We start from the raw sequence: 24,963 nt of genomic DNA, 5'->3' as shown, positions 1-24,963 counted from the left end.
TATGCCCCACCGTCTCCCGGAGCGCGGAGTCTGGATGACTACGAGTTGTATGCAGTGCTATTCCATTTTTGGTTCTACTGCGTCACACATACACATTCGTTATATTCCCCACCAGGTATAGACCATACAACGCCTAAAATGACCTCCTTGTACGATCACATCGAAATCCCGGAAGGGTTTCAATCATCAGCGTTATCTGGAACGCGCTTGGGCGATTTGAAAGTCGCCGCTTTCTCCTTGGACAGGCTCTTCTCGATCGCGCTGAGCACCTCTACAACGAGATCAGCTTCAGGACCTCGAACTACATGAGAATGATACTGGAAACTCACCAGACAACGGTGTCGCCATGTTCTTCCCCACGCCCGCCTTGCCCATCATCCGCTTGAACGCCTTGGAGAGGGGTCCAGGACCCAACTCGGGCCAATGTTCGGTCGCGAGACCGTCCCAGTCTATGGCGGAGATAGTATCCACGTCGAGCTCTTTGATGCTGCTCTATCAGCTTGCTTAATTACGATGATCTGAAACGCCAACGTACAGTCTGACGAGCGTGACCCGGTCAGCGGCCGATACCTTGAGCGCCTCCTCTTTACCATCTCCGCTCTGACCGATACGCACACGGACTGCGGGGACTTGCGCGCCCTGTAGCTCTGGCCACAGCTTACTGTGCCTAATACATCAGCACCGCCGGATCCGAGGAGGAGACGCACTGACCACTTTTTGCGACACTGCATTTGTGTCCGCTTATCGTCCATCTTGGTCGTGACCACCTCCCATGGGGGATCCCGAGCGGTTGCTTCTTTGCCCAGGGCCAGATTGGCCTCTTTGATCGCCTCGACGAGCTGGGTTTCCTCTTCTTTTGTCCATCGACCTGTACGTCAGCCGCGCGCCCAGACGTAGATAGGGCCAGATTTACCCTCGTCTCGTCCCGACTTGGATCGCAGCACGTCGCGCCATCTCGCTCTGCAATCCTCCTCTGGTCGGTCCACTGCAAGAGCGATTTTGACCCAGCTACCTGAGTTGCTGTTGTACGCTCTGGCGAGTTAGCTGATTAATCATCGCACATAGGCTATCAACTCACTGCAACAGCTCGTCATCCTCCTGCTCTGACCACTTTCCTTTCCTCGCCCTTGTATCATACAGCCTCTTGACGTACTTCTGTACGAAACGTACGGGTCTTCCGGTGACCGCAGCGGCTGAAAGTCAGACTGTGTGCCTTGACAAAGGTGATCTGACTCACCGAGGTCGCTGTAGAATCCCGGATACTCGTTACTCTTCTCTTTCTTGGACATGATGAGATCCGTCAATTGAGTCTCAGTCAAGCCATTCGACTGGAGGATTAGCTAGGTCCAGATGCACCCAAGGAGACTCACCTGTCTGAAGAACTCCACTGCTTTCCGAATTGCCTGCTCCTCCTCATCCGAGAACTTGCCCTTCTTGTATGATATCACTAGATCGTCAGCCAAGAATTCCGCCGAATAAGGCAAGACGTACCTCCAGCAGCCTCCAGCTTCCTCAGTTCCACAGTCGTCATCCACCTCTCCGCCAGATACGCGTGCATAGCACCTGGCATCGCAAACTGGGCGCGGAGCTCATCCTCGTCCGCAGCGTGCTTCTTTCGGTCCGGGCGGGCGAGCGAGTTGGTTGGTTTCCCAAACTTATTGACCATACCCTTCGCCGGCTTTGCGTTCGAACGCTTAGAGGGTCCTGCCTCGCTTGGTCCGGCTCCCTCCTCGTTCCCCACCTCCGGCATTGGCACGTCGTCATTCGGCTCCGGCACCGCCGCAGCCTTCTTTGCGCGCTTCTTCTTCTTCTTCTTGGCAGGCTGCTCCGCCTCCGCCTCAGCCTCCGCCTCGGGCTCTGCTTCAGCCTCGACCTGAGGGATCATGACCGGCGCGTCCTGGAGTGAGGGGTCGATATCCGGGTCTGCCGTCGCCGCCGCCTTGAGTGCCTGCTCCAGGACCGCCTTCTGCGCCTTTTCTTGCTTCCTCTCTGCCCTCTTCCGCTTCCTGTCCGCCTTGGACATGCGCTCAGCCTCACGCGAGAGGCTCATCAGCATACCGCCGTCGACGGCTGATGGGTTGCCTCCACCGCCTGTACCGGATCCGCTGGCCTGATCGAAGCTGAGCTGACTCGCGACGAACTCGTCGTTGTTGGCTGTGGCTATAGAGTCCATAGCTGTGGGTATTATTGTATGAGTAATGCTGTTGTTGGGTGGGCGAAGAGTGGGGGAGACTGGCTGATGATATGGAACGTTTCATGAGAATGAAAGTCAGGGTCCCGGGGGAGAATTTAGTGATAAGCTCCAGGAGATTACGACATGCCGCCATGTGTTGAACAGTGGCGCCGAGTGTGGCGGTGACTGAGTGCCATGCATCAACGGTTCACCTGTCAGCGGCCTCCTGTGGATCCGGCACTCCCCACGAAACACACCGCTTCGTAATGCGAGGACCTTATGTGGGGCGCACACTAGTGCTCAATACTCAATGCTCGTCTCGTATGAGGACTTCTGAAACACCATTCCGACGGAAATACCTCTCATCGCGGCTCGCGTCATCTCGGCGACCCCGTTATCCGGCGTGTCCACTTCAGCCTGCACATCCGAGACCCTGGCGCCCAACGCACCGCCTTCCGCTCCATATAGCACTCATATCAGCTACCTACTCACTAACAGTAGACTGGAACACAGCTCACTTCTGGCAAAGTCTTCTCATCCGAGTACATTGTCAAACATGGGCTTCTTCGAGCACGACGACACTTACGAGGTAGGTCCTCATCACGTACCGGCACCTCCACGCGATCCGTCCGCTCTGACGCGCTGCCTATATCGAGCGTGGCGTGTGAGCGCGTAGGCCATCGCTGACTGAGCAGCGACAAGCCTACGAGCAAGTCAACAACACGCCTCGGCATGAAGCCAAATTCTGTGAGGATGACCGAGCAGTCCGGTCATGATCTTCGGCTAATATCCTCAGCCCATGAACTCATCGCCGGCGCCGCAAGCTTTGAGGCCATGCGAGCATACGAGCAGCATCAAGCTCAGAACGGGTGGGTTCCGCTATACTTTCAGGCCTACAGTCCTAGCTGATACCGAAGTAAACCTCAATCCTTCGCGATAGCAAAGGAGATCATCGCTGGATTTGCCGGCGCTGAGGTGGATAAGCTGATCGAGACCAAGGGTGAGCGCTGAGCCTGATTCTTCAAGCAGCAGCAACTGCATGCAAATGCGCTTGCTCATCCTAGTCTCATGGCTGATATCCCAGGCCTGAACGAGGTCGACGCCCTTCGAGCCAAGCATGAAGCGCGCGAACAAGCATCTCACGCCCTCGCTCAGTCCCAGGAGTTCGGTAACATGAGCTACAACCGCGAGCCCTACCCAGGCAGCAGAGAGGGGCCTGGCTATCGTGGAGGCGGTGGATACGGTAACGAGCGCTCTGGCGTCAATTACGGTCAAGGGGATCCGTACGGCGGGTACGAAGGCCAAGGGAAGGGGTACGGCGGGCCATCTCAGGGTGGGTATGGCGGTGAGCCGCAGTGGGGCGGTGGCGGAGGCGGAGGGGGCCAGTATGGCCAGAACCAAGGGTACGGGCAGAACCAGAGCATGGGGCAAGGGTATGGCGGAGGAGGTAACCCATATGGGGGGTACGAAGGGCAGGGACAGGGGTACGGGGAACCCGCTCAAGGCGGATACGAGGGACCAGGAGGGCAGGGATACGGCGGAGGATATGGGAATCAGCAGGGAGGCGGGGGATACGGCGGTCCGAATCAGGGCTACGGGGGCGGGGAGCAGTACGGGCAAGGACAGGGGCAGTATGGGGGTCAGCAGGGAGAACGGGAGTGGCGACACCACGGACACCATCATGAAGAGCGTCGCGAGGGCTGGTAGAACGGCAGTAGACAGCGGGGTGATACACGATCGGATGTCATTAGTAACGGCACGAGGAATGCGGAGTTGCGATGCATGCATTCATGCTTGCACGAGGTGACTCATCTGAATTTCTGCTCAACCTTTCTTCCCTGGCTTGAATATATTCATCAAGCAAGACCCAGACATGCCTGCCAAACGCGCTCGTACCTCCTCACCGCCTGCTGCGGCTGCAGAGGCAGCACCACTCCCTCCTCCTCAACCTCCCGTCACCGACGCTACCCTCTCCACTCTCCCTCCCCTCCAAACCCGCGCCCTCCAGCTCGCACTCGCCGCTCTTGACCCTCGTAACGCCGAGGTCATCAATGCCCACATCACAGCCCACCAAAATGCCCCGCTCACCTTCGCCGGGCATGTCAAGCGCGTCGAAAATACTTCCAACCAGTACAGCTTTGCGCGGCAGCCAAATCGCAATCAGGTCCGCGACGCCGAGTTCGATATGATGGACACGGCCCGTGAGATGCTGCAGGCGATAGTGGCGGAGTGCTATAAGCCGGGAAGAAGTTCGGCGACGAGGCAGAATGGGATCAAGGCGATGTCGGAGATAGGGGATCTGTTGTCGGATTTCGGATACGGGGACGACATCGCTACGGTGTTCATGCCGTGCGATTTTGGGCCCCTAGTCAGCAAGTTGATCGAGATGATGATGCGGAGGGGAGAAGACCTTGGGGTGGCGCACGAAGATGACTTTGGGGAGTTGGTGGATGCGCTAGGAGGAGGGGACGGGGAAGACCACGAAAACGATGATCCAGTGGCCTTGTAGGCCTCGTAGATAAGGAAGCATTAAATTGTATAGGCAATAGATCAATGTCGAACTAAAGCATAGTAGATTTGTGGTAGCAGGCACAAGGATATGTAGGCCTCGCAAAGGCCTTGTCGCAGGGGAAGGCATGGAAGGATTCCTCGGCTCCCGCAAGGTCACCGCTGACAACGAAGATTTCCACTTCATTCTGCATTGAGATCCCCTACATACTCGACTCCTCCCTCCAGACTCGACAAGCGCGCATTACAAGACGCATTACCTACAACCGGCAGATCCCCATACCTTCCTCCTCTACTGCACTACCACCCCCTTTCTCGGGCGATAATGTAAGAGCATATCGCCTCCGCTCCCATAGTACTGCTTGAGCGTCGCCAGGGTGATTCTAGGATCCACCACCGTATCCCCGCACACAAGCTCCAGCGCGTCTTCGGGGTACACGATATCCACGTCATCGTGCGGCGCCGTGTTGGCGGATTCGGCAGCCGAGCCACGCCGACCCGAGAGGCCAGGAACGGGTATGGGGAGTGTAGAGGACTTGCGGGGCTGAGTGGTGATGCGCGAGTGAAGGGAGACGATCGAGCTGGCTCGGGCACGGGTGCTGCCTAGTTCGAGCTTTTCAAAAATGAAGCCCATGACCTTGCGAGCGCGGAGAATACGGGATGCGGAGAGACGGTTGGTCCTGAGATGTCAGCTCGGTTACACTTTCTGCAGAGCAAGACTCACCCTTCAGGCATTTCCTTCAGTCCGCACCCCGGCGCAGGCTCAAGGATGAATGTCAACTTGACAGGCTCCTTGACCTTACTCCGGCTCGTGAGAAGGTAGTCCAGCAACCAGAGCGGGCTGTTGGTTTCGATAGCCTCGAGGTCCTTGTCCGTCGCGGAGACTTGCGAGCGGTACGTGACGACCCATGCACCGGCGTCTTTTGACTCTTCGGAGATGAGGAGGGCGGTCGACGGGGGGAAGGCGACTGGAGGAGCTTCTTGTGGGCCAGGAGGGCGGAAAGGATGTGAGCGGACCGTATCGAGGATTTGGAGTTGCTGTTTTTCCCTCTCGGATAGCTTTGGACCCTGCGGACATTAGCTTGATTCCAGCGTGCTCGGAGGAACTAGCTCACGGTATCCTCCTCCAACTTTAACGGCTCATTCTCCACCACAGGACTCATCACCTCCTTTTCCTTCTTCTTCCCGAACCCCTTGAGCCTGCCCATCATCTTCCCACCCGGCGTCGGCGGTGCGGGCGTGTTGACAGCGGGAGTCTTATCGGTAGTTCCACCCGGAGTGGGCGGTATGTCCTTCTTGTCGCCATCACGACTCGGACTGCTGTCCATCCGCTTTCGAACTGAAAAGTAGTCACCGCGCGCGTCGGCAGGCTGGGGACTGGTTGTTCCCGCGCCAAGCGAGTTGGGCCCGGGACTCTGCGGAATGGCAGAGAGGTGGTCGCCGTTCCGGAAGGAATGGAACGACTGGTAGTTGCCCGGAGCCGAGCGCGAGAGGGGCGACTCGACGTCGGGGAGGACAGCAGGACGAGATGCGGGAGTGGCGATACCGATGATGTTGAGAGATGGGGTCTGAGAGAGGCTAGATAGAGCCCGCGCGCGGTGTTTGGGGGTGTTGCCGCCGGGGCGCTCGATGGAGATATGGGTGGGAGCGGGCGAGCGGGAGAGACTCGGTGCTGACGAGGTAGCTGGGGAAGAAACGAGTTCCTTCTCTTCGGCCTTGATGAGACCTTGGAAAAGATTCGCCAGTGCCCATTTGCCGAGATTCACTGGGAGTCAGCTCGGCTTGATACTCTGACACGCCAAACGCACCTCGCATATCCTCCTTGATACCCGCATCCACATCTAGCTCGTCCGCGTACACTTCCGCATCAAACGCTCGGCCCTCCTCGAGGTGCACAACCAAGCTCCCGATCCGTGTATCCACCTGACACCATGTGATGACCATCGTCTCCCCCTCTACTCGCTGCTTCACCATCTCCAGCACCTCATTGCTATGCTTGCGGATAGCCGAGCCAGCCTCGATACCCCGCTCGAGGTCAAGCGCAGCCGCCACCTCTGCGGCCGAGAACCGGCCGATACAGATCCCCTTGATGATGTTCCACGCGGCGACTTCGCCTTCCGTATCGACGGTAAGGACGTGTTGGCGGTCATTCAGCATGAGGGAGCGGACGAGTCCGGGTCGACCAGCGATGATCTCGTCTGGACGCTTTCGAAGGGGTGTGGCTTCCGAGGCAATTTCCCTATCTTCGAATGCACGACGAGCCATCTGGGCGGGGGTCTGCTCATGACCATGAGCTTTACGAGGTGTACCGAGCTCAGTCTCTGGGCGCATGTCGATCGACGTCCGGCTGACACCCCGGGAAAAGCCAAACGAGTAGGGCGAGTCCGGCATGCCCAGGCAGACAAGCGATGAATATGGAAGACCGTTGAGCGTGTCTGGACCGCTCGATGGACCGTGATGCTCGTCGTGGTCGTGCATGGACATGTCCGAGAGAAGGGAGATGGCAATGGACCCAGCGATAGGTTCGCCAGACATGGTTGTGCGCCTAGGTCCAGGGATACCGAGCCGATCACGGGAGGGCGAAGCGGTCGCTGCGTTGATGGGGGATCCGTCTGACGCGCCGTTGGGCATCCGGGGAGGCGGAGCAAAGGCGACGGTCCGCTCACGCATGTCGGTCTGGACGAACGGCTGGGCCAGCTCGGCGTTCCCGTTGATTGGTCCAGCCCGCTCTCCGTAGCTCGCACCCTCATAGCTGCTCTGAGAGCGATTGATCCGCCGACCCGTGTCCCGCCATCGCTTGATATCCGCACCTCCGCTGGCGGTCCAGACATACTCGTCGTCCATCGCGACAATAGCCCGGATGCCCTCGTCCCCAACTTTGGACTCGCCAGTGTAGCCCGCAGAGTCGAGAGGAGCCTCTCGGCCGAGTACAGCGCACTCGCCGTCCGCGATATCGGTGACTTGCTCGACGTCGACGGCACAGATATGGCCGTCCCGGGAACCAGAGTAAAAGCGTTCCAGGTTGGGGTGATTGGAGAAGAGGGACCAGACGGACGAGGTGTGGTGATTGAAGGTGTGGATGGCGCGGTGAGCTGCGAGTGACCAGAGTCTAGACGTCAGCATGCACTTGGGCTGCGCAGTATGGGACGTACTTGATGGTGGTATCGGAACTTCCAGATAATAACTGGGAATCAGCTTTATCCCAGGCCGGGTGAATGCTAGACTCACGTATCGACCGTCATCGCTGACGAGAACGCTTCGCACGCAATCCGAATGACCGATGAGTTTTCCGACGCTCCGGTCCCCAGACCGGGGGTCCCAGAGTCGGATAACGTTCTCTGGTGTCCCCGCCGCGAGGATCTGACCCGCAGGGTCTGCAATCAGCTACGTCAAAGTCAGGTAGGGTGAAGCTCACCGGTGCCTAGAGCGTAGACGCTACCTCGCTCACCCTCCATACCTACACCTCCATAATCGTCGATGACGTCCATGTTGATGCTAAGGATCGGCGCGTCGGGATGAGGACTCTGCACGTCCCAGATGCTCAACCGCCGATCGAGCGATCCAGAGAAGAGCAGGCTGGGGTGCTTGGCCCAGGCCAGACATCGGACATAGTCCCGGTGGGTACCGATGAGCGAGGGGGATAGACCTTCCGCATCGCTTGCGGCGTGTGGAGACCAGGCGCGGATAGTACGATCGGACGAGGCTGTGATGACGGTCTGGTTGAGGTTGCAGAGGAGGAGTGCGTTAACCCAGTCGGTATGCGTTTGAGCGGACTGGCGGAGCGTCGTCTCGCGGGGCTGGAGTCAGCAATGTTCATCGCTGAGCTCACCTTTGCCTGAGCTATAGCTTCCGCATCGACCTCCCACCGGTCCTCATACGGCACCTCGCCCCTCGGCTTGCCATTGACCACCGCCTCATCCTCGTCGTCTGAACTGTCTCGGTCCCGCTCGCCCGATCCGTCCTCATCATCATAATCGTCCTCATCTTCCTCAAAGAACTCGGCCCCATCGCCGACCTTTTCCCATTTGACCCTACTCCCTCGTCCCGGCTGGATCTCGTACCGGCCTCCTCGCCTACGTTTGTGCGGCACATTCAGCTCCCACGAGCATACCAGGCCATCCCGCGCGCCCGAGTAGAGTATCCCGCCGGGAGATTGGTTGTTCTCGAGAAGAGTCGATGTGTCGAGCGCGAGTGAGGTAACACCCAGGCAGTGCTTGGGTTGGTTCTGCTTGGTTTGTGCCGGTGCCGGAGCGGATTCATCCACTTCGTCGGGTGAGAGGAAGGGGTTCCGAGACTGGAAGTCGGCGCTGCCGTTCCGCGATTGGCCGTTCTTCGGGATGAAGAACGGCGATGGATGGCCCCGGCGCGGCTGGTCGAGCGACGGCAGGGAGAGATACTGCGGCGGCTCACTCGGCGCGGGCAGGATATACGATACCCGCCGATGGATGGTCGTTGGGTTGGCCATGTCCGCTGTTGCTTAGGCCTTGTATAGACAATAGATGAGGTAGATATCCATGGGTCGGTGCGGGGGAGCTGCCGAGGGGCGGGGCAGGCGTTCAGGGTTTCGGGGGAAAGGCCGAGCCCCGGCCCGGTTCAAAGTGTAACGCACGGACGTCGATTCCGACGGCGCTGTGGTGTTCGCTGATATGAGGTGAGGAGGCTTCGGCAGGCTGAGGTACAGCTGACTACGCAATTCGGTAGCCATATACATATACCAGCTGACTGGCAGAAGGCAATTTGCACCCAAGACGTATCGACCGGCGGAAGCCAGGGGGTTGCGGGTTCCAGAACTCCCGTCAACTCATTCGCGGATTGCCACACGTTGAGACGGGCAGGGGTGGCGGACGCGGTATCCCTTGACAGAGTCTCACTCCTTGTCCGTCTGTTCCTCTCTCCTTGTCTTTCACGTCCTAAGGCTTGCCCGGTGACACTCGGTCCGTCCGAGAGCCAAGGTCGTTTCTCCGTGTGGGATATCCTTTACGTCTGTAACTCAATCCTCTCAGTCTGTCCCCTGAACTGTTCTTGCGCGCCTCGCTGGCTCTTATGTGTCCCCTTAGTCGTCATCATCCTTGACACCCTTGGGCTTGGACCTGTCTGCCGTTCTACTAGCGGATACGGGTACATACATAGGTGACTGCACCTATATTTCTCCCCTCCAAACGCTACAGCGCTCACGTTTCTCGGCAAGTACAACTAATCGCGGAATTATGATCTCCCCACTCACCCTACTTACCGTCCTCGTTGGACTGATTCCTCTGCTGGCCAATGCGGGGAAGACGGTCTCCATCTGGAGCAGTGGCACCCGGCCCGAGGACTTGGTGAAGTTCACCGTCGAGAATGCTCGCTGGGAGGGTTCCCTCGAGATTGCTGAGGGTTATGAGTCAACGGATAATGCGTCCAATGGCCGGTGGTGGCTCAAGACTTGGAAGGACGGCCAGGCTTCCAGCGCCGCCAACCGGCAGCCGGTCGAAGTCAGGTTCACAGCGGATCTAGGCAGCAAATTGCAATTGGGCATTGTCAATGTATGCCAAGGCCTCGATCCATCCGAAAGACACGCTGACAAAGTCGTGCTACCTGGACGGGAATTCGACATAACTGGGCAAAGACAAGATCTTCTCGTTCAGGAAACAACCCGCTTATCTGTCAGAGTGTGATGTGGAGGGGGACATCGTCTGGGTGTTGTGCAAAGACACAGATGGCAAGGAGCCGGTGTGTGATCCCGGGTGAATGGTAAGAAGCGTACACACCTACCTACAGCTGGTATGGAAGGTACTTGTAGATATGCCTAATACTCTGTTCAAGATCTGATTCTCTAGGTGTTTTTAGTCTGAGCAAGACCTCATTTTGAATAGTTTCGTACGCAGGTCCATATCGATTACGGGTACTACCTATGCGGCTTTGCAGACAACGGTCACAAGATCGTCGCTCGTAATAGACAACTGCAAGCCTGGTAGTACCTGATGAACCAACTTCAATGTCTCGCGTTTCCGAAGGGTATAATCTGTGCGCCGAGAGTATGTGCACTGCCTGTATCAGCTTCATCGTCCATTGCATCGCAGAAAGACTCGCCGAGTGGGCGGCGCTCCCAGTCGCGTCAGTGACCTTCACTTGACGAACGAACGGAGCGAAATCGGCTTCGACCAGTAAGTCGAAAGCAGCTGGTCCGACCACCGTCGCAGCGTTGCCCGTTGGATCGGTCATCGAGAATCCGTGGAGAAGAATGACTTCGATTGTGTTTGCCGATCTGACAGAAGCGACCGAGGCTAAGAGGAGAGCAATAGTGAGGAGTTTCATTTTGAGTCGGCAGTGTGAGAGGTGTTCTGGGCTAGCCATCGCCATATATGTTATATCAACTTCGTCTCGTAGAAACGCTCTTTTGTAGTGACAGGGTAAGGGGGTCCCCCTGATCCTCCGTCAGGGAGAGCTGTATATGTTTGAAGGGAGGTTCCCGTGTAAATCTCCCTTCTTTATCCTCCACCTCATATGAACACTCTTTTGTGTAGATAAGGGAAAGTGTAGATAAGGGAAAGGAGTCCCGGTGGGCCGCCGTCAAACTAGGAGCGACTCGGCGATAAGGCAGCCTTCAATACCTAAATCAAGAGTTCCAGCTTCTCCCGTACTGTATTGAGATAGATCACTCATATTGTCATGCTTACCATCCAATATGTACGTTCATGCTGCTCTCCCTGGCTTCAAGCCAAGTCGACTCCCTATAAGCTATGGTCCTATGGACTCTTGCATGATCGGTACATTGTCCAGCGCCGGCTCCGGCTCTTTGTCGACTCCTGGGGGAGATACAATGGTCTTGGAAGTGGTCTTCTTAGAAAATCTGAATGCATGTTCGACCTCTTCTATGCTTGAAGGTTTGGAATCGCGAGCTAGCTGGGAGATAGCCGATTCACAGGCTATCAGCTAGCCATTCCTTTACATATGAGAGGGGTGTGGATTCGCCACCCTCTCAGACTGTTCTGGGTACTTGTATGTCCTTTCCAGTCTCAGTGCAATATAGCCCTCAGCCTACCCTCCCCCGATCGATCTGTAATATGGACAGGATGCCCCAGAGGTCAACAGCTGCTCGCGAAGCCGCCACGGTAAAGTACTAGAGTGCCACACTACCGCCGACAAGCGCGCGACTGCTTTTCGATCGACGTTACGTCATCCGCGCGCTTAAGCTCCGGTGGCGAGAAAAGCGGTGCGGCGACGACGGGCGGTGCAAACGCTACCTTATAACTTCCTCTCTACTTGTTTGCTACCTTCAACGTCTATACAGTAGTACTCGATACAGGGCACGCAGTAAAAGTATCCAGCGCAGCTGAAACGTATCAGCGAAATTGCAGAGCAGAAAGGCTCTACTCCACCCGAGATCCGCTTCCGACTCGAGTCAAGCTTCACTCAACCCCACCCCTTGGTCTGTAATCAGTCGTGAAGCAACACCTCACCATCGCGCGGACGAGATGAGCGGACAAAGATACACTCCTGTACCCGGCTTCGGAGGCTCATCAGAGAGGCATAGCGGGTACGACCAGTACAGTGGTCAGGCACATCCAGGTGAGTTTGAAATGTCTAGTCGAATCCGACTTCGGGGACGATGGCGAAGGGGATAAGGAGTCAAAGGGGGGAGGAATTATGAGCGCATTGAGAACCTGAGGCGGACCCCAGCTCGGGGGGCAGGCAAGTGAGGAGGCGGTGTGGAACATGTCTTGGAACATGTCTCGCCGGAGGTGGATTTGTTGATCGATCAAGCCAAGTGAAAGGCATATGCTGACGCTGTATCTTTTCCTTCGCCCGTCATTCACCTAATTCTTCACGCATTCTACTCCTCGGCTGGCCCGAACCCATCCCCTTTCCTACTACGGACTATCGCCGTCCACTTCAATACCCTGCCGGCTCGACTTGCTCTCATCGCACACATCGCTCGCCTCACACCCCTCATACTCGGTAATCACCTTCGATCCAACAGATTCTGACGACTATTATCACGGAGACGTGTCTGCTGTGAGTTTACTTTCCTCTTGTCTCGCAAGTCTTATTGCAGAGCGGGGCGGTGTATGGCGGTGTAGACAAGACAAGGGGTGTCGTAATGGCATACTGAGCGGTCTTGGCGAGAGCTGCCATGGTGGAGGTCTCTGTGGCGAGGTCAAAGGACAATTCATTCGGATCTCGCTCGCTCTGCTTGCCTTTCACACTTTGTACATACCCCTTGAGTCGCAAAATGACAGACCAGGCAAATCGACTCTCCCAAACCTCCAACCCCTTCGCCTCCCGCCCAGGTTCGCAAGACATGGCCTACTCCCGCAACTCGAGCTACGCCACACACGGCTCGGCCAACCAGGAGAAGGACCTCCCTCTGCTTTCCGGCATCGCAGCCGGTACCGGTCTCGGCGCTGGCGCAGCTTACTCGAACCCGTATGCCGGACCGGAGATGCGGGAGATGCCTCGCTCTGGCTCGGGGTCACTGGCGTACCAGAACGTCCCGTCAGAGTCGTACTGGCCTACACCGGCGGGTGGGGCTGCGCCCTTTACGCCAGAGAGACGAAGCCGAAAGAAGTGGTGGATCATCGGAGGGGTGTTGTTGGGGACAGCGGCGATAGCGGCCATTGTGGCGGGGGTGGTGGTATCGCAGCAGAAGAACAAGGGGGGTTCATCGTCGAGCTCGGCGAGTTCTAGCGGGAACAATGCGGTCTTGTCGAATCCGAATGATCCGAGCGTGTTCGACAAGGACTCGAGGTTACACCAGAGCATGTGGGGGATAGCTTATACCGCCCAAGTGAGTACGTCGCTTTCATGTATGGGATCAGCTGACAAACAGGGCTCGATCCCACCCAACTGCGGCGCAACACAAGCGAATGTCACTCGCGACATGCAGCTTCTGTCTCAGCTCACTACTCGCATCAGGCTATACAGCGCCAACTGCAACATCACCGCTATGGTTCTGGAGGGCATCAAGGCGGCAAAGGTGGATATGAAGATATGGCCCGCGATCTGTAAGTACAGGCCTTCGAGCAGGTGTGGTCTTGTCATGGGAGAATTTCGGCTGATCAGCAGACATCAACTCGGACGAGACCTTCAACCAGGCGCAGGCAAAGACCATCGAAGAGGCTATCACAACGTACGGAACGGACCACATCGAGGGCGTGAGTAGACATCTCGGTGCGATGTTCCCAGCTGATTTCAGATCACGGTCGGAAACGAGTACATTCTCAATACGGCCGGTACCAACTCCCTTAGCTCCTCGGCCTACCTCGCATCTGTCTCCAAAATCCACTCGGAGATCAAGCAGCTCAACGCTACGATCCAGAGCATGAAGCTTTCAAAGCACCTACCAATCGGTACCTCGGATGCCGGATCCGTCATGTCGACTACCCTCGGTGCAGGCATCGACTACTTTATGGCCAATGTCCACCCTTACTTCGGAGGCCTGGCTATCGCGGATGCTGCCAAGTGGACATGGGACTTCTTCCAGGAGTTTGATGTTGCGCCCGCCCAGGCATCAGTCAACAAGCCGGCGGTGTATATCGCGGAGGTGGGATGGCCGAGTCAGAGCATGAATGCGAGTGCGGCGAACAGTGGGGCTGGGAGTCCACAGGGTGATGCTAGCGTGGCAAACTTGCAAAGTGAGTTGACTGTTTTGGCTGGGTATCATAGCTGATGGACAGCCTTCCTCGACACCTATGTCTGCCAAGCCAACGCCAACGGGACGCACTACTTTTACTTTGAGGCATTCGACGAGCCATGGAAGGCACAATATGGAGGGGTGGAGCCGTACTGGGGGCTGTTTGATAAGGACCGCAACCTCAAGAACATCACTATTCCCACGTGCTGATGGGTGAAGGGGCCGCGGGGAGATTATGACTCTTTACGAATCAGGCGTGGGGTGAAAATATGGACTTTACCACTTAGCAATGTAGCTCGAAACGTACTTGATGTATCTCTTGATCGAACGCGGTCGTATTGTGTCTGGCAGGAAATCCGAGGCTCGACGCCGAGAAGCAGGGCAGTGTGGCGAAGGTGTCTCACCCCAGCGAGGAATGAGGAGTACGCTGTAGATGCCGCTTCTGCTCGTAACACAAAAAAGGTCGGACCCATTCTCATCTGGTCTCAATGTTGACGCCGCCACGGAGACAGCGAGATCCAAGGGGACCGTGCCAGTGGCGACTTGATTATGTCTGAAGCGGGGACCAGTGGTGCTGGGCGGTAAAGCCGCTTGAAAGTGGAAACGAGCGTGGGGTTAAACACTGGCTGATGTCAGTTTGGACTCCTGCAGGAGCTCAACATCCTTTGGAGTCACCAGCCTTACTGCTGGAAGGATAGATATCGCGAGCCCTGACTACCCGTCAGCCAGTTTGAAGCGTCCCCTGTGTTAGCCGATCGAGCATAAGTACGGTCCGCGTCTGGCCGCAATATGGAGCGCTACTGAAGAATCTCCTCTCGGCCTGTACCAAGCTTATCACTATCCTTGAGTAATATCAGCCGATCTTCGACACATATACGCAGACGGTTCTGGCACATAGAGTACATCAAGTTAACGTCAAGGTTGCTCGATCTTTGCGTGGAGCCATACACTTGGCTCATACTGTCATGTGGTCATGTCGGACGAAGAAGATGGCGGACGACTCGGAGATTGCGGGCGTAGGAAAGCCAGCCAAATATTTCGAAGACAAGCCCGATGAAAAGGGTCCAAAATTGGGCAAAGATCGGTACGCCGAAGGGTGGACGACAAAAGATGAAGAGGCGGAGAAGGCATTCATTGCCGCCGGCGCCTTCAAGTGGAGCTCGCTTCGTCGGCGGAGGACCTGGTTCCGAGCGGAATGGTGGTGTGAGATCTCAACACCTATAGCCTGGATTTAAAGCTAATCAATCAGACTGGTACATATTGGCCGCGGTAGTGATTGTCCTGATTGTCCTCACTTCAATATACAAAGATCAGGCGAGGTCTTTCTGTGCTGACTGATAAGCACCGCCAGCTGATGAGTCAGATCATCGACTTTCTCCAACCGATGGCGGTGTGGATGAGGGAAAAACCAGTCGGATGGATGATACCCATAGCGGCGCTCATCGTCCTATCCTTCCCGCCGCTGATGGGCCAAGAGGTCATCATTTTGATTGTCGGCATTGTCTGGGGATTGTGGATCGGATTTGGCATTGTCACAGCTGGGACTTACCTGGGCGAGCTGGCTAATTACTATCTCTTCAAGTTCTGGCTTCGCGGACGGGCAGAAGAGCTCGAGCGGACAAACGTCAACTACCAAGCACTGGCGAAAATCACCCGTGATGGTGGTTTCCCGTTGGCGTTCGTGATTCGTCTCAGTGCCTGTCCCGGGTAAGCTGAGATGGCGTGTTGTCATGCACTACAACGCTGACAGCTGGTAGGCATTTTGCTACAGCGGTCTTTGCCACAGTTGGCATGGACGTATTCACATTCTCAGCCGCCACGTTGTTGTCCATGCCCAAGCAGGTAAGATCAGCGATACTCACCAGGTTTGGATCTGATGGAGCAGCTTGTGGTTGTCTATCTCGGAGTTCTCATGGCTGATGATGGCGAAACGAGCAAGGAGGAGGAAATTGCCAACTATGCTAGCTTGTCGGTGATAGTCGGTAAGTCTTGACAGTCGAGATATCTGTGGCGCAGTTGCCGATCTCCTCAGTGGTATCCATTGCCTGCGTGTGGTACATCTATAGGGCGATGCGCATTGCCAAGCTTATGATCTGGCGAGAGAAGCGGTAGGTGAACGATCTCTTAAGGGATATAGGATGATTAGCTAATGAGCAAGCATACTGGAAGTCGAAGCCGAGCGTCTTGCGAAAGAAAAGGGCGGGGGCTACGAACCGCCGACCCCGCAAGTCTTGCCATCACAGAACCATGCAGGAAGAGGAGCACGTGTGTAGACCTCACAATGATGTGCTTTCTGTACGAGACAGGTGACAGATCACCCCTTTGAGTGAGGTGTACATAGACATCATATATCGTAGCTTGGATAGAGAGCTTTCCGTTAGCTATCATGTACAGCGTCAGATTTCAGTGAGAGCCAGATCGGCCCACAATGTGTTCAGACCAAAGTGCCACACCCACCGCCACTCTGCCAAGATTTACCCAAAGAGGTAGTTTCAGCGACGCGTTACATGAAACGCATTACGTACAGCCGTGAACGTTGTCCACCATCACGTCCATCTCGAACTGTACAGCTTTTTTGTTATTGTCCTATCCTCGCCGCCATTGATCGATCAGCTGTGCTGCGCTTTCTCCCCAGACAGATACTGTCGCTTCAGCCGCACCGTAGCTGCTGAAGAGGTCCCGCCTATCCGCCTGGTTAGCGTTACAGACCTCCGTCCCTGCGCGTCCTTTCATCCGCTCGCTCCTTCACAACAGCGGAGCGGCGCTCCTGCTAAGCTGTCCACTCGCGTGTCGACTTTATCTCCATCGGTATCATCATATCTGAATCTCCACCTAGTACACACGACCACTAGACGAGTCACTCTTCGCGAAAATGGATCCCTCATCGTCGCAACCCGGTGGGTACGCCCCTCGGTATGATGCACCGGAGAACAGACAGCCTGGTGCTGGCTCGGCTCTCCCTATATCTCATCCCTATCCTCCTTCCTATCGCCCTCAAACCTCGGACCCACCGTCCCAATCTTACGCATACGACCAGAACCGGCGCCCACATCAGGCGGTACATCATCCATCGTACTCGGAATCCCAAAACCCCTATGATCCCCGGCGGACAGCTCCGGGACCAAGGATAGACGTGACAGCTCCTGTTGAAGGAGAAGAGAGGAGTAAGGAGGAGGGTACACCGCCCGGACCGGCGGCAAGGGGACCGAAGATAGGGAAGGGTCAATACGCGGATGCCAATGTTTGGACCAAGGAGGATGAAGAGGCGGAAGCGGCATTTGCCAAGGAGGGGATGTTTGACTGGAAGCAGTTGAAGCGGTGGAGGTGGTGGCTGAGGGCGCAGTGGTGGTGTGAGTGATGATCAGCTGTGAATGTGGCAAAGCTGACGATACAGACTGGTATCTCTTGATTATTGTCATCGGCGTTCTGGTCGGACTTATGACGCTGTACAACGATCAGGTGAGTACAATCCGATAGCTATAGCTGATGTCAGATTGTGGCATGGCTCACGCCATGGGCGCAAAAAGCGCGTGAACTTCCTGCAGGATTCACTATACCTATTGCGGCTCTCGTCATACTGTCATTCCCGCCGCTGTTTGGGGCGGAGCTGGTATTGTTGATAGCAGGTGCTGTCTGGGGGCTGTGGTGGGGGTTTATGATTGCTTCGATCGGTGAGATCTTTTGCCAGGGGATTTCGCCTTGCTGACAATTAGGAACGGTCGTCGGCGAATTGGCCAATTACGTGGCGTTCAAGTACTGCCTGCGCGGTAGAGCCGAAAAGATGGAAGAGACCAGCCCGTCCTATGCGTCATTGGCGTATATCGTGAGGAACGGCGGGATGGTGAGTACGAACGCAAGAGACTAGGGTCGTGCTGACGGCGTAGTGGCTCGCTTGTGTGATCCGCTTCTCCGCCGTCCCCGGTCACTTTTCGACAGCTGTATTTGCGACGTGCGGGATGAGCATCTTTGTGTTTACGATATCTACTATTCTGACTCTGCCCAAACAGGTTAGTCGGGCCCTTGCCGCCGTGCTGACGAATAGCTCATCATTGTTTACCTCGGATCGACAGTGACGAATGGCGGAGAAAAGAGCAATAAGGAGAGGGCGATCAAGTGGTCCATTCTAGCTGTGGGACTGGGTGAGTCTTCGCGGAGGATATGGCAGCAGCTGACTCTGCAGTTCTCACTGTTTGGTCGGCGTGGTATATCTGGCGGAAGATGAACCGAGCTCGGATCGTGATTTGGCGTAAAGAGCGGTAGGTCTTATCAGTTAAAAGGGAGTCAAGCTGATGTCTAGACTCGTTCGGAGAGCCGCAGCGGCGGAGGGCTTGGCTGTCGATGGTGCCCAAGTCAACCGCCGGATCAGCTACAAGGCCATGCTCGCCGAGTCGTCGGACGATATCGAGGCGCTCAGCCCGATGCTCGCTCGGGACCCCACAGCTCACGGGCCAATGCGACAGGCATACAATACGCCCTACGAGCTACAGCAAGTCCATACTTTACCTCAAGCCCCTTCCCCATCTTCTATCGACTTTTCCGCTCCTCCGTCTTACAAGTCCCCCACAGCTACGCCCCGTCCCACCCCAAGATCAGAGCTCAAGTCGTCCCGGCAAGACTCGGGCACTCTCCCGTCGCCACCTGACGAAGAACTGCAAGCTAACTTCTCCAGCGGGCATGAACAAGGATCAGCATACGACCTCGATCGACCGCCCGTCCGGGAGCATCAGCAGATCGACTTTGGCTACAATCCCAACGCGTCCATCGAGCAATTCCCTATGCCTCAACCGCACTCGACGGGGTCGTCACCGGAACGGCCGCTCGTCGGGCGGAGGGTGTCGCATTATGATCCATCGGCCGAGGCGGGGTACGATGGGCGGGCGGTAGGGTATGCAGAGCCGATGCGACAGGCGCAAGGAGCTCAGGAAGGGGTAGGGTACGGAGCTGGACCGGGGAGGGGTTATCAGGTGACCGATCAGCCAGTGCAGAGGTGATGCGATCTTTGGTGAAGGGAGGATCTGCGAGATGTAGCACTATGCAGTAGCTGATAGATGGGGCAGTTGCTGCTTCTCGCTGACTGTCCTCAACTTTGATACAGCACTGACTGAAGTCTGACGGACGGGAGGTCCTGTATGAGATTCGGATCTTCGGTCTCCGTTTCGTCGGGCGGACGACATCAGCCGCGTCATGCATTCATGTGCCTGTTGTTCCTGTTACGGCATTACCCTTTGCTTGTCTTCTTCTGCCGTCGTCTGCCGAAGTCTAATAGGATGATGATGATGATGGGGAGGATCTTTTGCTGCTCGCATCAGCATCGTATCACCTCTCATCACTTGGCCTGCCTATATCCCACTGCATGATGACTTGTTCGACCCAGGCATATCAAAGCTCGCACGAGTAAGAAGCCGCATTCCTCATTGGAGAATTCAGAAGACGCCTCGGAATCGGACCCCTGAGGTTCCGTCACACTATTCGGCTCCCGACTCTCCTTCCCTTCTTCGCACACCAACGCAAACGCATTCACTCACTGTGACGATCACCTCCTCCAGCCCACAGCTACATTCGCTCCAGTCTCAGCTTGATAAAAGTTACCGTATCTTGGATATCAGGCCAGATCCCATGCAGTGAGTGAACCATCTCCGTCACTCCGTGTCTCGCATTTTTCCGTTTGTCTCGACTAAATGCAATCAGCTGACCCTTTTAGCTGATCGACGGACGATCATTATGGACCTACATAAAGTCGATTCTCGCCCGGATAGCCTCGCCACGCCCACCATGGCTACCGTCCAGGTCATCACGCCCCGCACATCCCCTCGCATTGGGATCCACGCAAACCCATCCGTCCAGGCATACCATCAAAACCTTTCCTCCCATATCCACACTCTCCTTCGCTCGGCCGGCGCACCTCATGCCGGTACATCACTGAAGCCCACGCCGCTTGCTGAGGCGGGTCGAAAGACATCGGATGAGAGCGTCAGCATGACGGGAACGAGCCAAAGGGGAAGCGGAACCACGCCGGAGAGCGGGAAAATGGGGGAGAGCATGTACAGCTCAACGGGAGGCGTGGCATCGACAGAGACGGGACTGGAGGCGGTGACAGAAGCAGAAGGGGAAGCCGAAGACGGCCCACCGGAACTCACCGCACGACCGGAACTCGTTCCGCGGCGGTCGCTCCTGCATATTCCAGACCAAACGGCGCATGCAGGCGGTCAGTCAGCCGCGTCGTCAATGTCGGGCGAGCCGGAAACTAGAGAGCAGGAATTGCAGTCGGCGTGGCAGGCGGAAGGAAGAAAGGTGTGGCGGACGATGCCGGATGGGTTCACGCTCAACTTGGAAACGCCCAGGCGGGGGAGCGATGTTTCGCGGAGTGCGGGGGTGGGCCTAGGGATTGGACTATCCGAGGGGATGGACAGGCTCCAAATGGGACGGGCGGAAAGTCGAACCACATCCCACTCGGGCGTCGCCGCTTCATCCGTCAGTCGCAGTCCCGCCCTACCCACGGTATCGTCCTTTGTCGATACTGCCGCCGCGACTGCCGCCAGCACGAGCCGGGTATCCTCACGCCCGGTCTCGAGACAGGGCAGCGCGCCACTCCGCGGCGTCAACGACGAGAAGGAAGAGTACGAGGCGAAGCGGCTCGCTCGGTTGGAGCGGAAACGGGGTGACTTAGAGAGGAGGGTACAGGCGTGGAGCAAGAAGGTCCAAGCGGAAACTACAGAGGAGGAGAACCGCGAGATCTTCAGATCAGCCATATCCACCACACCACCCTCCCCTCGGGGCCGGTCTGCCGCCCCACCCCTCCAACGCCCAGTGCACCAATCCCTCCCCTTCTCCAGCGGCATCTCTCACACCTTCAGCGCGGACCGGCGGCCACTCCATGTCGTCCCGCCTACCCCAGACCAAGAGGTCAGCTCCATCTTTGGCGCTCCGGCCAAGATGGCCCGTCCAGTCAGCTTGACGGGCGGGGTGGACCTCCACGCCAAGCTGCGCGCACTTGAGGCGCTGTTGGGTCCCACGCCGACGACGCCGGTTGGGACACCTCCCCCGGACTTGCTGTGTCTGCATAGAGAAAAGGATGAGGGCACGATCAAGGGGAGGCGGACGTCCCGGAGCATAGGGATGGAGGAGGAGGTGGCGCAGACGCCGAGACCGGCTGCGGGGGGTCTGCTTCAGTGATGAGTCAGGACACTTTGGTATATCTGTAGCTTAGTAGTAAGTATGAGCATAGTTTAGGTTGATCACCGCGGACACACAAGAGGACGGGGCGTTCGAAAGGTCAAGCTTCTGATAAGGCTTTGCGGGTCAGCACGCCATGCGGTATCTTATGGGGTACCTGGACATCTTGAGCTGTATACAGATGCTGCTTGCGAGCTCGCGTCCCTCTATCTTCCCTCCTCCATCGCTCCTTCTACATACGACCTCACTGGCCTCGGCGCTTGCTCTAGTGCTGACATCAGCGCGCACGGACTGCTTCCCGATGCTCCGTCGGTTATCGATATCGCGCTTGACTTTTTGCGATTTCAGCTTACACATCATACGTCCAGCTTCCTCCAACCCCTAGCTTTCCGTCCACCCGCTGGCCCGGCGCTCAGACGATAGCCCTGCTTCTAGCGAACACATCAGCCCAAAATGGGTCTCCTGGCGCTCGGAACTCCCCTGGATTGGCCAGAGACAAAACTGCTCGCGGAACATATCCGGACGCATGGGATCACGCAGTTCTTGCATACTTGGAACAGATGGAAGGATAGTCCCGGGAAAGGGCTGCTATGGGGTGATGAGGTGAGTCAGAAGCGATGCGCGGATGAGGTGCATGCAGCTTGTACAGCGAGCTGTGGGAGCCGGGAGGCCGTCAGCGATTAGGGCGAGCGGACGGAGCGGAAGGACCGAGTGAGCTGACGTTCAGATCGAGTACATGGTCGTCTCATTCGACGACGAGAAGAAGAAGGCGCTGCTCAGTCTGCGACAGACCGAGATCTTGACCAAGCTGCAAAGTGTCACCCTTGATCCGGCGCTGGAGAAGCACAAGCCCGCGTCCTGGTGAGCTAAAGTATCCGCTTAACACCCTGTCTCGGGCGTACTACCTCGGACTCATGCTGACACTCAGCGCAACGATCCCCACCTTCCACCCTGAATACGGCCGGTACATGCTAGAATCCACGCCCGGGTGTCCCTTCACCGGCAACCCGCGGGACCTCGTCACGGTCGAAGCGGACATGCGATTCCGACGACAGATCATCCGGTCATACCTCAAGCCACACGAGCTTCCCGTCACCGTCACCAGCTGGCCGCGCCTCGGAGCGGACGAGGGGGGGTTTACCGAGCCGCCGACGTTCCCGAGCGAGAAGAGCAGCTCGAAGAGCCAGTATGTGGGAGATGAGATTACGAACCCGCATGCCCGGTTCCCGTAAGCCCATTCTCCACTGTGATGGGCTTGGCTTATAAGCAGGACACTCACAGCCAACATCCGGCAGAGAAGGGGCAGTCTGGTGGATATCCGATTACCGCTGTTTATCGATGTGAACACGGAAGTGCCGGAGGGGATGAAGAAGGAATTGTCGGGTGGTGTGCCTCGTAGGTTCTTACCGTGGCTTGAGCTGATCTCAGCTCCGGCCAAACCACCAGCTGGGATGCCTTACATCCACATGGACGCTATGGCGTTCGGCATGGGCTGCTCTTGTCTCCAGATCACGTTCCAGGCGTGGAATGTGGAGGAGGCGAGTAGGGTGTATGACGCGCTGGTTCCAATCGCGCCTATCATGGTGAGCTATGAATCCCACAAGACGCTCGTGGCAGAAGCTGACTACCAGCTCGCCCTGACAGCTGCGAGTCCGGCGTACAGGGGATACTTGGCGGATGTGGACGCGAGGTGGAATGTGATTGCTGCGAGTGTGGACGATCGGACCGAGGAGGAACGAGGTTTGAAGGTAAGCTGGATCATGATTCGCATACACTGGCCTCAGCTGACAACCAGCCCTTGAAAAACGACCGATACCTCATCCCCAAATCCCGATACGACTCTGTCAGTCTGTACATCTCGAACGATCCCCGAAACCTGCCGGAATACCAGGACACCCACGTCCCGATCGACCAAGGCGTCAAGGAGCGACTGATGGAGAATGGTAAGTCGCCTTCTGACCCCTTCTGACATTAGGCCTGGAGGAACCCCTCGCAACGCACATTGCCCACCTCTACATCCGTGACCCTCTCGTCCAGTTCTCGGAGACCATCGATCAGTACGACGAGCAAAGCATGGACCATTTCGAAAACATCCAATCTACAAACTGGCAGACAATCCGCTTCAAGCCACCACCCGTCAACAGCCCTATTGGCTGGCGAGTCGAGTTTAGGTCGATGGAGGTGCAGATGACGGACTTTGAGAATGCCGCATTCAGCATCTTTATCGTCTTGTTATCGAGGGCCATCATCAGCTTTGATCTTGGCTTTTACATGCCGATCTCACAGGTGCGTCGATGGAAAGCTTGACTGACTTTAGGTCGATGAAAACATGCAAAAGGCGCAACAGCGAGACGGTGCCAGAGTCAACAAGTACGCATTCCGCCGTGCCGTTTTCCCCGCCAACACTCCCCGTACACCCGCATACGACATGTCGTCCCGTCCCGTCTCTCCCCCTCGCTCCGCCTCCACACCCAACGGCCGGTCTTCCTCGGTCGCTTCGGCACAGCACTCGCGCCAGACCTCCGCGGCTGGCCCATCCTCGCCCCGTCCGACCCGGTTCAACAATGGCTTCTCGCGCGACCCGCACGCTCGGGACTCGTCCCGCGCCTCGACGTGCCCGTCGCCTACGGACGAAGAGGAGGAAGAGGAGATCGTCGAAATGACAATCGATGAGGTCATCAATGGTCGCGGGGACTATCCCGGTCTCATGGGGTTGGTGAATGCCTATCTGAACAGCGTCAATGTCGACCTGGCGACCAAGTGCGAGTTGAGGCGGTACCTCGATCTCATCAAGTACAGGGCGAAGGGTAGGTCCTGCTTCCGTTTCGGGCACAGCTGACGATCAGGCGAACTGATCACCCCCGCGAGCTGGATTCGGAACTTTATCGTTACGCACCCGAAATACAACAAGGACTCCAAGGTGACGGACGAGATCAACTATGATCTTGCCAAGGCTATCGACGAGATGTGAGTACCTGGGCAGTAGGAGCGAGTGTGAGCTGATATAGCAGTGAGAGGGGTGTACGCCTTGCGCCGGAGCTGTTGGGTCGGAATTATGTCGGGAGTGGTGAGACTGGGTGCTTATAATTGAAGAAGAAGGAAGCGAGTATGCTGCAACAGATTTCTTGTAGACGAAGGATGCGTGCTCCTGCAGCAATGTCCCAAGCTTGGAGATGGGCTCGATGCGTCTCGGAGATATAGCTCGTGAGCGCCACCTCGAGTGAGCGGTCCGTGCGTTCTCGGCATCGTGTCCGAAAGAGGCTATCCTCGGGCTCACCAACGTCACTTGACCGACCAGCCTGCAGCTTTACTCGTACCCGCAGCAGTATAGCCAAGCTTGCTATCTTTATTAGTCATCTGTACATCTTCCATTATTGTGACTCTCACTATACTGCCTATATAAACGCTGTAAAAAGAGCAGCTAGTGAAGCCCTTCGGAAATCAGACTTGCTGGAACTGAGGAGCTCCCGCCGCTTCCGCCCTTCTTGCCTCTGGA

General features: G+C 56.7%; 11 protein-coding genes across 11 annotated transcripts; 8 read left to right on the top strand and 3 right to left on the bottom strand.

Moving 5' to 3' along the window:
* Nucleotides 1-179: 179 nt before the first annotated feature.
* MKK02DRAFT_27995 (uncharacterized protein) lies at nucleotides 180-2,173 on the bottom strand (the record flags this gene model as incomplete). The annotated part of the gene is made up of 9 exons (XM_053087458.1): nucleotides 180-271; nucleotides 330-487; nucleotides 536-667; nucleotides 712-868; nucleotides 914-1,032; nucleotides 1,079-1,193; nucleotides 1,238-1,328; nucleotides 1,371-1,447; nucleotides 1,492-2,173. 9 exons carry the CDS (start codon nucleotides 2,171-2,173, stop codon nucleotides 180-182), a joined length of 1,623 nt encoding a protein of 540 aa, XP_052944643.1.
* Nucleotides 2,174-2,968: 795 nt separating this feature from the next.
* MKK02DRAFT_15252 (uncharacterized protein) lies at nucleotides 2,969-3,307 on the top strand (the record flags this gene model as incomplete). The annotated part of the gene is made up of 3 exons (XM_053085555.1): nucleotides 2,969-3,042; nucleotides 3,091-3,173; nucleotides 3,258-3,307. Coding segments are annotated over 3 exons (207 nt in total), but the record flags the coding sequence as incomplete, so codon positions are not given.
* Nucleotides 3,308-4,046: 739 nt separating this feature from the next.
* MKK02DRAFT_37738 (uncharacterized protein) lies at nucleotides 4,047-4,682 on the top strand (the record flags this gene model as incomplete). The annotated part of the gene is made up of 1 exon (XM_053089768.1): nucleotides 4,047-4,682. One exon carries the CDS (start codon nucleotides 4,047-4,049, stop codon nucleotides 4,680-4,682), a length of 636 nt encoding a protein of 211 aa, XP_052944641.1.
* A 291-nt stretch (nucleotides 4,683-4,973) lies between these two features.
* On the bottom strand, nucleotides 4,974-9,146 carry MKK02DRAFT_16642 (uncharacterized protein; the record flags this gene model as incomplete). The annotated part of the gene is made up of 9 exons (XM_053085662.1): nucleotides 4,974-5,361; nucleotides 5,406-5,749; nucleotides 5,797-6,446; nucleotides 6,490-7,790; nucleotides 7,834-7,865; nucleotides 7,931-8,055; nucleotides 8,097-8,478; nucleotides 8,511-8,909; nucleotides 8,946-9,146. 9 exons carry the CDS (start codon nucleotides 9,144-9,146, stop codon nucleotides 4,974-4,976), a joined length of 3,822 nt encoding a protein of 1,273 aa, XP_052944640.1.
* A 742-nt stretch (nucleotides 9,147-9,888) lies between these two features.
* On the top strand, nucleotides 9,889-10,276 carry MKK02DRAFT_37736 (uncharacterized protein; the record flags this gene model as incomplete). Its single annotated transcript, XM_053089767.1, has 2 exons — nucleotides 9,889-10,203; nucleotides 10,247-10,276. 2 exons carry the CDS (start codon nucleotides 9,889-9,891, stop codon nucleotides 10,274-10,276), a joined length of 345 nt encoding a protein of 114 aa, XP_052944639.1.
* A 156-nt stretch (nucleotides 10,277-10,432) lies between these two features.
* MKK02DRAFT_27992 (uncharacterized protein) lies at nucleotides 10,433-10,975 on the bottom strand (the record flags this gene model as incomplete). Its single annotated transcript, XM_053087457.1, has 2 exons — nucleotides 10,433-10,704; nucleotides 10,747-10,975. The coding sequence occupies 2 exons, from the start codon at nucleotides 10,973-10,975 to the stop codon at nucleotides 10,433-10,435; spliced, it is 501 nt and encodes a 166-aa protein (XP_052944638.1).
* Nucleotides 10,976-13,112: 2,137 nt separating this feature from the next.
* Nucleotides 13,113-14,504, top strand: MKK02DRAFT_16340 (glycoside hydrolase superfamily; the record flags this gene model as incomplete). The annotated part of the gene is made up of 5 exons (XM_053085616.1): nucleotides 13,113-13,448; nucleotides 13,491-13,665; nucleotides 13,727-13,815; nucleotides 13,857-14,295; nucleotides 14,338-14,504. 5 exons carry the CDS (start codon nucleotides 13,113-13,115, stop codon nucleotides 14,502-14,504), a joined length of 1,206 nt encoding a protein of 401 aa, XP_052944637.1.
* Nucleotides 14,505-15,283: 779 nt separating this feature from the next.
* Nucleotides 15,284-16,406, top strand: MKK02DRAFT_37734 (uncharacterized protein; the record flags this gene model as incomplete). Its single annotated transcript, XM_053089766.1, has 6 exons — nucleotides 15,284-15,497; nucleotides 15,544-15,566; nucleotides 15,658-16,001; nucleotides 16,052-16,136; nucleotides 16,180-16,276; nucleotides 16,327-16,406. The coding sequence occupies 6 exons, from the start codon at nucleotides 15,284-15,286 to the stop codon at nucleotides 16,404-16,406; spliced, it is 843 nt and encodes a 280-aa protein (XP_052944636.1).
* Nucleotides 16,407-17,166: 760 nt separating this feature from the next.
* MKK02DRAFT_16123 (snare associated Golgi protein-domain-containing protein) lies at nucleotides 17,167-18,781 on the top strand (the record flags this gene model as incomplete). The annotated part of the gene is made up of 8 exons (XM_053085581.1): nucleotides 17,167-17,644; nucleotides 17,689-17,753; nucleotides 17,788-17,965; nucleotides 18,008-18,135; nucleotides 18,179-18,301; nucleotides 18,337-18,433; nucleotides 18,475-18,550; nucleotides 18,592-18,781. Coding segments are annotated over 8 exons (1,335 nt in total), but the record flags the coding sequence as incomplete, so codon positions are not given.
* Nucleotides 18,782-20,066: 1,285 nt separating this feature from the next.
* Nucleotides 20,067-21,467, top strand: MKK02DRAFT_37732 (uncharacterized protein; the record flags this gene model as incomplete). Its single annotated transcript, XM_053089765.1, has 1 exon — nucleotides 20,067-21,467. One exon carries the CDS (start codon nucleotides 20,067-20,069, stop codon nucleotides 21,465-21,467), a length of 1,401 nt encoding a protein of 466 aa, XP_052944634.1.
* Nucleotides 21,468-21,920: 453 nt separating this feature from the next.
* MKK02DRAFT_37731 (glutamate-cysteine ligase-domain-containing protein) lies at nucleotides 21,921-24,554 on the top strand (the record flags this gene model as incomplete). The annotated part of the gene is made up of 11 exons (XM_053089764.1): nucleotides 21,921-22,070; nucleotides 22,195-22,328; nucleotides 22,396-22,695; nucleotides 22,738-22,862; nucleotides 22,896-23,050; nucleotides 23,099-23,215; nucleotides 23,263-23,410; nucleotides 23,443-23,753; nucleotides 23,785-24,274; nucleotides 24,314-24,434; nucleotides 24,479-24,554. The coding sequence occupies 11 exons, from the start codon at nucleotides 21,921-21,923 to the stop codon at nucleotides 24,552-24,554; spliced, it is 2,127 nt and encodes a 708-aa protein (XP_052944633.1).
* Between the last annotated feature and the right edge of the window lie 409 nt (nucleotides 24,555-24,963).

The sequence above is a fragment of the Dioszegia hungarica genome (genome assembly GCF_025882075.1).
Source record: "Dioszegia hungarica strain PDD-24b-2 chromosome Unknown MKK02contig_11, whole genome shotgun sequence".
In the NCBI taxonomy this organism is placed as follows: domain Eukaryota; kingdom Fungi; phylum Basidiomycota; class Tremellomycetes; order Tremellales; family Bulleribasidiaceae; genus Dioszegia; species Dioszegia hungarica.
This window is presented reverse-complemented; position numbering and strand designations above follow the sequence as displayed.